Below are 11,427 nucleotides of genomic sequence, written 5' to 3'. Positions count from 1 at the left end.
GGAATCTGGATAAGAAAAATAATTGATTGGTCCATATATAAAAATATTAAATTTTTTATATTATTTTTTATAATTGAAGTGATTTCACAATAAATTATATATTTTATGCACTCAAATTATTAATTATATTAAATAGAATCTTAGGATGTTGAAATTTTGCGTATTTCTTTATTATTAAAAAATAAATTTTTTATATGTATCTAATTTTTTTAAAAATAAAAAGTACATAAATTTTAAAACCATAAATATTATTTCTCTCGTAAAAGAACGGTACGGGGGAGAAGGAATCGAGTTTCGAGTTTCGACAGTCAAACACACCATGACCTAAGCAATGACGAAGGGGAGGTTGGATAAGGATATTTCAAGTTATTACGGTATTACAAAGCTATTGTAAAGTCATAAATTTATAACGAAAAGGACAAAAACATCCTACTTCCTACTATTACTAAGAAAGGACAGATAAGAGTAGTGGCTTCTCTCTCACTCCTGTCGCTTCTCCTGCTCTCTCTATATATATACACGCACGTCTGAGACGCATTGAGACATCGAATCTTGAGTACAGAAACACTACTTCTAAAAAGATGGCACAAGGAAACGAAGTCCAAATTCCAAGGGTGAAACTGGGCAATCAAGGCCTTGAGGTAACTCCCAATTTCATTCCTTGCATACCCGTTTCAATTTTATTTTTCAAGCATGTTCAACTTGCATCTGCTCAAGTCGCATTTCTTTGAATACCAATCTGCATAGTTTGAGATTCTAAAGTCCCAAAAATTTTTGAGAACTTTGTAGACCAATGATGACAATTTTGCTATCAGATTGTGATTAGATTGTTGGAATTCCTGATTTGTTGGAACTGGCAGTATTGAATAGTTTTTAGACCATTTTTATTTGGTTGAGATGATCTTTGATGGACAAACTTCCCAAGTTTTTATTTGGTTGAGGTGGTCTGTGATTGTGAAAATGCTATATGCATGCGTGTAGACACTGGCATATGAATGGTTTCAAATGAAAAACTATGTGAATCCTTCTTTCTGCTTTGTTTCGTTTCGTTTTGTTTTTCTATTGCAAATTGATCGATTGAAATAGTGGCATATAGTCCCATACGGTGAGATAATGACATTATGACACAAGAAATGATGAGACTAGTTGGGAAACATGTATTTCTTTCTGGTCCCAAAATCAGCTTAAACATGTGCTGCAAAATTTACTTTTCCAAAAAAAAAAAAAAAAAAAAAAAAAAAAAAAAAAAAAAAAAAAGAGTAATGCTAGAGAGAAGCCACTGTAGCAGTGCACACTTTGCACTCACTACATGGCTATTTTTAGTTCTCTACTTTTTTATTTTAGACTTGGGAGATGTGTGGTCTAGATGATGCCACATCATGTGTGCAAAATGGTTGCTCCCAACAGTGGCTTCTATCTATATTTATTCTTCACTGATATATGAAAGCTGACCTTATACCATCAGCACTAAAATTCATTTTCTTCAACAGAATTAGTCTGAATGATGAAACAAATATGGAATGTATGATACATTGAATTTAAACTTCCATGGGATTTACAAATGTGCATGTCCATTGAATGGCTTAGTTCTGATGATAGTTTTATATCCCTAGCCATTATCTTTTGGAAGACATGAATTTACTCATTAACCATGAGTTTGAATGTGAAATCCCTTATCTTTGAATGAAGGAAAGGATAAAGGAAAATTAAAACTGATTTTTGGAGTTTCCAAGTTACTTTTCAGTGATCAGGATTTTCATTTGTTATTTTTATGAAATTATGGTCAAATCATGAGCCTGCAATGGCCGAGCTTCTATAGGTGCTTTTAATTGTATCAACCTCAGGGAAGAGATATGATTTAGTAGGAGGTAATCTATATAAACTTTGGCATTGTGACAAAACCCCCATGACGTTTTAGTGGAATGAAAAAGCAGTAGTGTTTATGGACTTTGTATAGATATAAATTTTGCTAAACAGATTGAGGTTGTCAAACTATTGAGGTAAAGTTGTAAGTCGTAATAGTCTCGTAATACATTTGATCAAAGGAGATCATGTGGAGTTGCGGTCTTTAAAAGAGTAGTTATTATTCTGTAATCAACGAACACCTCTTCCTTCACCAAGCCTCAATATAAGTTTGGACCTGCAGAAATAACTTCTAATCATGGAAAGACTTATTAGTCGATTTAAGTGAAAATATATATCCTTGTGTCACTAACAAGTTCTGGAAATCATGATATTAGTCTTTCATAATGTTCAAGATGCAGAATAGGTTCTAAATAATAGTTTTCTTTATTGGAATAATTTTTTGGTGCTGTTTATCACTCCAATTCATTAATTTTGACTAAATGTTGTTCATTTCTTTGTAATTCTTATTTCTTTTGTTCATTTATTCCCAGGTCTCAAAGTTGGGGTTTGGATGTATGGGCCTGACTGGAGCCTATAATTCTCCTCTCTCTGATGAGGATGGAATCTCAGTAATAAAGCATGCTTTCAGTAAGGGAATCACTTTCTTTGATACAGCCGACGTTTATGGGCCTCATACTAATGAAATTCTTCTTGGGAAGGTGTTTATTACCAAGTTTTACTTTTAGTTTCTCAAGAAGTTGGATTTTTTTAGTAGTAAACGGAGAATAAATTTGTGGTTTTTTATGTTGTTCTGTTGTTAGCAAATTGATTGTTAACATTTGAGGAACGCAATACAACTTTGTGACATCAACTGAAAAAATTATATATCCTCCAGGCCTTGAAGCAATTGCCAAGAGAGAAAATTCAAATTGCCACCAAATTTGGCATCAAAAGACTGTTGTTATCTTCTGGTATGGATGTGGACGGTAGTCCGGAATATGTTCGCTCATGCTGTGAGGCGAGCTTGAAGCGCCTTGATGTGGAATATATTGATCTGTATTATCAGCACCGGGTAGACACAAAAGTACCTATAGAAGAAACCGTACGTGAATTTTCTCTGTAATGGGTGGTTTTGCTTCTTAATTTTTGTTTTGCAGATTGAACCCGTCAAGTATATTGGTCTATCTGAATCCATTAGGTGGCAAAACTCATTGGGTGTATCTTATTGGTTTGTAGATTGGTGAACTTAAGAAGCTGGTAGAAGAGGGAAAAGTCAAGTATATTGGTCTATCTGAAGCCAGCCCAGACACAATAAGGAGGGCACATGCTATCCATCCAATCACAGCTGTACAAATGGAGTGGTCTCTCTGGACTCGTGATCTCGAGGAAGAGATAATTCCACTTTGCAGGTTTGATCAATTTATAGCCCACGTATTTACAAAAGTTTGTCTCATGTGTGCTTTCACTTGAAAGAAACCTTTGAAGAATTCCTTACCGACATGTTTATCCATTCTTGATATGAGAAATCCCATCTAGCGCTGCTTACTTGTTCAGTAGCTATTGTCTGTTAAAGTTCTGATTTGGACATTAGATTGTTTGTATTTTAAATGTGTTCTGTATCCTTTGGTTTCTGATGGGGTGTGTGTGTGTGTGTGCATGTGAGATTATTGCTTGTATTGAAGGTGTGTTTGTGTAGATTTTGTATTTCAATATATTATAATCATCTTATCCAGAATTAGAACAATACTTTTGTGCATGCAGGGAACTTGGAATTGGAATAGTTCCATACAGTCCTCTTGGTCGTGGTTTTTTCGCTGGCAAGGGAGTTGTTGAAACTGTGGCCACAAATAGCAACTTGGTATCGATTTCCCCACTATTTTTCCCCTCCATTTTTTAATTTTCAATGAATAATAATTGCCAGCATAATTCTTCTTGCAAGTATGATATTCTTCTTTCAGCGGTGCTTTACTCTTCAAAGTTGATTTGAACACACAATTTATGCATATAAAAATGTCCATTCAGTTGCCTTTAGAAGCACATCATTCTATCTGGTATTACTTATTTTTCTTAAGTTACATTTCTTTCTTAAGAGAATTTCTTCCTCAAACAACTTTTCATGTAAATGCATTGTTTTTTTCTTTTCTTATCGTCAAGTTGTTATGATTCATTTACCAATATTCTGCACTTTATTTGAAGAACCCTCTTACTTGAGGATTTCAGGACTTTTGCCTTTGGGCAAAAATGTTACCATCAATAATAAAAATTCTCAACTGAATCCAGTTCTTTTTGGTTTAAGGTCAATCATCCTCGGTTCCAAGGTGAGAATTTGGATAAGAACAAGACCATTTATACTCGAGTAGAAAGCCTGGCTAGAAAACATGAATGCACTCCTGCCCAGCTAGCACTAGCATGGGTTCTTGAGCAAGGGGACGATGTTGTACCTATACCTGGTAAGTGACTTTCACCTTTTAGCCCTAATTAGTTAAACTGATCTAAAATTCGCTTGGTTTGATGTTTTGCTTACAAACTTGGTGGGAGAAGAGAGACAGAGAAAAACAAATGCCTGAAGTTCTGTCCAATGCTATTAATACTGTTTCCTTTCCTAGTGTCTTTTTCCTTTTCCTTTCTTAAGCCATTCAAATCCAAGTCCTCCTCCATTACCCTTTTCATCAATTTTGTAAACAGAAAATTTAATTCACAGTTATACCCTAGTAGTTTTCTTTATTCTCACCTGTGATAGAGGAATACCCTCATAGTTCCTCTCCTCTCTACCCATCGTTATATGTTCTAATGGTATTAGATTTCGTTTACGTCGAGTGTGTTGGAAAATGTTACAAGAATGAATAGCATGAAAGAGATTATAAGTTTCTGTCCAATGACTTTCACCTTCTTCTCTTTCTCAAATAGATTACAATACTAAGCTATAAGTTTCCAATCATATTCATTTAGTACACACACACACACACACACACACACACAGTAGCTTCAGATTCCAGAACACTTTTGAACCGTTTTGCTGGATGAATTATCCGACGTGCCAAATCTCCTCATGGTCCATGGAGTTCTAATGCAATTTCTGCAGGAATTGTGATACTAATGCATATATCACCTTTTAAAAGATCAAAGCAAGTTGAGACAATATTACCTGCATTTTCCTCACTATTCATTGGCCTTGAACTTTTATAGGGACAACCAAGATCAAGAACCTGGATAACAATATTGGCTCTTTGAAGGTGAAACTTACAAGAGAAGCTCTAAAAGAGATATCTGATGCTGTGCCTATCGAAGAGGTAGCTGGTGGTAGAAGCTTTATAAACACGAATCATTTACAATGGAAGTTTGCCAACACTCCACCAAAGAATTAATAGTACTCTTCTACTCTGTAATCTCTACTTACACTTCAATGTATCATCACCGATAATATCTTGTATGTTAATAACTAATTGTGCCCTTCACGCTGCACAATTATCAACATGATTATGTAAACTATTTGAGAGTGATATTATTTTTGCTTGCTTTATATCACACGTTATTAGATGTTTCGGAAGTTTGTTAAGGAGTGGTTTGGATTCAGAGATTAGTTGAGATGGGTTGAAATGGTTTGTGAATAATATAATAAAAGTTGAAAAAGTTATTATATTTTGTGTTAGAATTTGGGAAAGTTGTTTTGGGATTTGAAAAAGTTGAATTGTTTATTATATTTTGTATAGAAATTTGAGAAAGTTGTAATGATGAGATGAGTTGAGGTAGATTTTGAATGCAAACGATGCCGAACTATTTTTTCTTCTATTTTTTTTTAAGTTTTATTTTAGGCCAAATATTGCCAAAACTGCCTTGTTTGTTTTTACAACTTATCTTATCTCATCTAATTATTATAATTTTTCTAAATTTTCACACAAAATAAAATAAACAATTCAATTTTTTCAAATTTCAAAATAAAAATAATATTAAAAAAAATATATTATAATAATATTTTATTTAACTTTCATATCAATTTATCTCATCTCATCTGCAAAAACAAACGAGATATTTAGTGATTATCTTTTCCCACATGGTAGCATTACGCAGGACAGGTTGGTCCTCACATAGCTCAGCCAATTCCTTCTCAGGCAAAGTCACCACAATCAACCCTTCTTCCTCCACATTTCCCACATGATATGAGACATGAACTGGTTTTTCATCGTTGTCAAACATTGCTTATATCGATGATGACCTAGCAGGGCTTCCGGCCACCGTGCTAGGGACAATCATGTTTTCCAAGTCAATACAGATCAATTCAAGGCCAAACACCCTAAAGGGTTGTGCTAACTTTCCTTTCTCTATCTGTCAGACCATTAGGCTGTCAATCTACCTAAAATCAATTGGTATTAAGAAAGAAACACACAAATTTTAATGACATTCAACATCCAATGCTATTTTAAGAGCAGTCGATCGTAAGGAGTTTAGCTTGCAATATATTTACATACACATTAAATAACATACCTCTAAAAAGATAAAATAACGCTTGAATTTGGAATGCGCTGCCTAGTCGTACTTGGACCTGTGTAGAATCCACCAAGAACCAAAATAACTAATAATAACCTAAGCAATGACGAAGAGGAGGTTGGATAAGTATATTTTAGGCGTGGCGAGCTCTCATTCTTTGACTGTTACCAAACAAAATAAATTTTGAAAAGGTAATTTTTCGATGTATAAAGAGATTATACAAAACAAATTTATAAATTAATATGATTTAATGTCAAATGTGAAATCTAATCTAAAAAAAGAAATATCGTATCATACGAAGTTATATCAATTTCTAAATTTATTCTTATCCTATATTTTGTAACCCAAACATTTTTATTTTTGAAATTCTTTTACAAAAAAAATAAATTAAGATGAGATTTCCCGTCACGAGTACTTCAACCTCTATTTTAAATTTCTATCCTTAAAAAAACACAATCTTATATTAAGATAAAAAGAAAATGAGCAATTAAAGTTATTATTATTAAGTTGACATGGTACTATTAAATTGGCCTCATTAATTAATAATATAAATAAAAGACAGTTAAAAAGTGATACATAAGCCATTAATGTAACACGTTCTAAAAATACTAAAAAATGTATGTACGCACTTGCTAATGGTGAGAGATGGTAGAAAATCTACCTTCAAAATTAATATCGTTTTATATTTGGGTTTAAAATATTCAAAACTAACACGTTCTATTTGTTTATTATAATTACACAGGAATAAGGTCCATTTAATATGTATATTATGCAGCTAAAAACAAGGCTATAAATCGATTGGTCAATGAATGAGAGTCACTGGCGGCTTCTCTCTATTTGTGTCTTGTCCTACTCCCCCCCGCCCCTCTCTCTCTCTCCCTCTTAAGTTCTCTGTATATATATAAGTGCAAGACACATTGAGACATCTTAAATCTTGAGGAGAGATACGCAAGTAATACAAAGATGGCAGAAGGAAACGTGATCCAAATTCCAAGGGTGAAAATGGGCAATCAAGGCCTTGAGATCACTCCCAATTTATAGAATAATGTTACATATAATCATGAAGTGCATAAGTGTTGTGCAGTCATTTTGAAAATGAGTGAAATTTATTATTAAAAAATTAATTTCTTTTTATGTAGATCCCGTATTTATTTATTTTTTTTAAAATGATTGCACGATACTTACACAGTTATGACTGCAACAATCATTTCTCAAATTTATAATCTCATTTCAAAATTTTTTTTCCAGCATATGGCGGCAGCATTTTTTTTTAATGGCAAATCCGAGCATTTCTGTTGATCAAATAAGTGTGCCGGATTGCCCATATCAAAGAGTTATGATATTACTTATCTTTAAGCTTTAATACTCTTAAGACACGCACAATTATGTGTTATATTTCAAGTGATTTTTTCTATCAAATATTTAAATGATAATCATTTAAAACATGTCATATCAAGTGATATAGGACTTATAATGACAAGAATTAATTAGCTTGAAAAATATAATTACTCATTTTAGAAACGGATCGCTCCTCTTTTTTTCCCTTTTTTTTATTTTTATTTTTATTTTTTTTCTGAATTTCAGTTTGCTCGGGGACATCCATACTTCGAATATCATTAAGTTATACTTATAAAATTACTTTATTATACTTCTTACACACTTTACTTATGTGATTGTTTAAATAAATTATTTTATATTAAAAAAATGATGTAACGAATCATATTAATAGAATATATAAAAAGCATGCAAAAGTGCAAACAGGGAATAACGGTATTTAGGTGATTCGGTCCACGTCTAACCAGTTGACTTGACTTGAGCCACGTTGTGATTTTGTTGAGTGACTTTGAACTCGGCTTTGGTTAATTTTATTGGCATGCGGTAATTGGTTTCGGCCCAACGCCAATCTACATAGTTTGAGATTCTAAGATCCCAATAATCGAAAACTTTGTAGACTGAGGACAATTCTGTCTTTTTCTTTTTATGATGATGATAAGGAAAATTCTGATTTCAGATTGTAATTAGCTTCTTGGAATTCTAATTTTTTTATTTTTTATTTTTTATTTTATATATTCCCAGGTCTCAAAGTTGGGATTTGGATGTATGGGCCTGACTGGAGCCTACAATTCTCCTCTCTGTGATGAGGATGGAATCTCAATAACAAAGTATGCTTTCAGTAAGGGAATTACTTTCTTTGATACAGCTGACGCTTATGGGCCTCATGCCAATGAGATTCTGATTGGGAAGGTGATTGTTACTGATGGAAACTAAATTTGCAGTTTTTCATGTTGTTCTGTTGTTAGCAAACTGATTAACATTTGAGGAACACATTAAAACTTTACTGACATTAACTGATCAAAGTACTTTATGTCCATCCTTCAGGCCTTGAAACAACTGCAAAGAGAGAAAATCCAAATAGCCACCAAATTTGGCATCGAAAAAGCAGTCATTTCTGATATGATTGTGAATGGAAGTCCAGATTATGTTCGCTCATGCTGTGAGGCGAGCTTGAAGCGCCTTGATGTGGCCTATATTGATCTGTATTATCAGCATCGCGTAGACATAAATGTACCTATTGAAGAAACTGTAAGTGTTTCAGCTAGATGCAGGCCTGTAATGGGCGGCTTTGCTAATTATCTTTTTTCTTTTTTTTTTTTCAATCTGAAATGGTCGATTTTTCTTGAAATTCATTATTTCAGTCTAATTATGATGGGACTTAGGTGGCAAAACTGATCAGATACTTCTTATTGGTTTGTAGATTGGTGAACTTAAGAAACTGGTAGAAGAGAGAAAAGTCAAGTATATTGGTCTATCTGAAGCCAGCCCTAACACAATAAGGAGGGCACATGCTATCCTCCAATCACAGCTCTACAAATGGAGTGGTCTCTCTAGACACATGATACTGAGGAAGAGATAATTCCACTTTGCAGGTTTGTTTAATTTATAGCTCAAGTATTTACTAATTATGTTATCCAAAATTATGACTTGATGGTTTTGTGCATGCAGGGAACTTGGAATTGGAATAGTTCCATACAGTCCTCTTGGTCGTGGCTTTTTTGCTGGCAAAGGAGTCGTGGAAAGTTTGGCCACAGATAGCAGCTTGGTATAAATTTCACCAATATTTTCCCATCCATTTATTAGCTTTTAAAAATGTTTTTTTTTTTATAAGTAAATAAGTATCTTTATTGAATAGAATGAAACTAGGCAATGCTCAAGTAGACAGGAAGTATATAAAGTGAGATACCTAATTACATTCTAGTGAACTGAAAAGAAGATAGAAACTCATGAACAATCCCACCTTTCATTACAATAGCAGAAAATCACTCTAAAAGAGTGAGTATAAAAAAGTTCTAAATTTTCCCCAATGCACGCTCCTTGTTAAAATACTTATTATTCATTTTTGACCATAGACACAACATTAAGTACAAGGTATCATTTGCACGCTGCTGCCTATTCAGTTGCCTTTAGAAGGACTTGATTCCACGTGTTATTGATTCTTTTTCTTAGAGAATCTCTTCCTTAAAAGAACTTTTTGTGTAAATGCATCACTTTCATCTGTTTTTGTAAGTTGTTACATGTCTTTTAGCAATGCTTTGTGTTTTATTTTAAGAACCATACTATAATACAGAGTACTCGAGGATTCCAACACTTTTGCCTTTGAGCAAAAATATTCCCAAACTTAATTGAATCCATCTCTTTTTTTTTTTTTTGAAGGCCCATCATCCTCGGTTCCAAGGGGAGAATTTGGACAAGAACAAGGCCAGGTCAATAGAAAGCCTTGCTAGAAAGCATGAATGCAATCCTGCCCAGCTAGCAATAGCATGGGTTCTCGAACAAGGGGATGATGTTGTACCTATACCTGGTGAGTGAATTTCACATTTTAGCCCTGACGAGTTTAAATTGGTCTAAAGTTCGCTTTGTATGATCTTTTTTCCTTAAAAAATGTGGTGGAAACAGAGTGACAATGAAAAATAATTAGCTGAAGTTCTATCAGATGCCTGCTGTAATGTTGGAAAAGCCACAAAGAACCTAGTGATATATATATATTTTTTTTCTCAACATAAATGTTCGCTCAAATCCAAGTCCTCCATTACCCTTCTCATCAATTTTGTAAACAGAAATATTTGTCTCTCAGTTATACCCTCATAGTTTGTTAGAATTGCACCTTGAGAGAAGAGAAAATGAGAAAGAAAATCGAGAGAGCAGCTGAGGCCAAAAACTGTTTGACTCCTTTCATTAATTGATGTTCTACATTACACACTATCCCTTTATATATTGCACAAACCATATGGGCACAAAGATTAAGGAAAGAGGAAAAAGACAACTAAGTTTCTATTTCTAGTATACAATCAATTCTACAAAATGTACATCAACGGTAAAGCAACATTCTGGCACCAAAAGCATACTGCAGGTTGCTCTTGCTTTATCATGCTGGTTGCTGGTCCAACTTTTGCAGCTTGTTAGCTGCATATCCCTCTGTTGCAGTATTGACAGAGTAGCCTTTTGTTGCAGTAATAAGGTTGTATTGCTTCTCCATGGACCTTAGGACATTCGAGTTTTGTGACTCCCCCTCAAGATGGACATAGATATTTAAGATGCCCATCTTGGACAATAGAAACTGGAAATTTGCAGTGCTTAGTGCCTTAGTGAAAATGTCTGCAAGTTGAAACCTTGAAGCAACATGTAAAGGAGTGATAACCGCCAACACTTTTTCTCTAACAAAATGACAATCTAGCTCGATGTGTTTGGTCCTTTCATGGAAAACTGAGTTCTTGGTTATGTGCAAAGCAGATTGGTTATCACAGTATAGGGTGGCAGGCTTGATATGCATAATGTTAAAATCTTTTAATAAGGAAATTAACCATACTAGCTCATAGCTTGTGTGAGCTAGTGCTCGATATTCTACTTCTGCAGAAGAATGTGAGACAGTTGCTTGTTTCTTTGATTTCCAGCTAACCAAGGAATTACCAATGAAGACACAGAAACCTATTATGGATCTCCTTGTTTCTGGGCAGGCTGCCCAATCTGAGCCACTGAAGGCCTTGAGGTGTAGATCACATTGAGAGGAGAAGAGTACACCTTGCCCTATTCACCCTTTCA

The 11,427-nt window shown here is 34.0% G+C and overlaps 1 protein-coding gene and 1 pseudogene across 1 annotated transcript; both read left to right on the top strand.

Moving 5' to 3' along the window:
• Positions 1–450: 450 nt before the first annotated feature.
• LOC121260785 (probable aldo-keto reductase 1) lies at positions 451–5,364 on the top strand. The gene is made up of 7 exons (XM_041162802.1): positions 451–641; positions 2,397–2,564; positions 2,741–2,947; positions 3,082–3,254; positions 3,607–3,703; positions 4,142–4,295; positions 5,032–5,364. The coding sequence occupies exons 1-7, from the start codon at positions 582–584 to the stop codon at positions 5,208–5,210; spliced, it is 1,038 nt and encodes a 345-aa protein (XP_041018736.1). The 5' UTR covers positions 451–581; the 3' UTR covers positions 5,211–5,364.
• Positions 5,365–7,293: 1,929 nt separating this feature from the next.
• Positions 7,294–10,197, top strand: LOC121260656 (annotated as a pseudogene).
• Positions 10,198–11,427: the final 1,230 nt, after the last annotated feature.

Source organism: Juglans microcarpa x Juglans regia, chromosome 4D (assembly GCF_004785595.1).
Source record: "Juglans microcarpa x Juglans regia isolate MS1-56 chromosome 4D, Jm3101_v1.0, whole genome shotgun sequence".
Taxonomy (NCBI): Eukaryota; Viridiplantae; Streptophyta; class Magnoliopsida; order Fagales; family Juglandaceae; genus Juglans; species Juglans microcarpa x Juglans regia.
The sequence above is the reverse complement of the archived record's forward strand: the minus strand, read 5'-3'. Positions and strand labels throughout refer to the sequence as shown.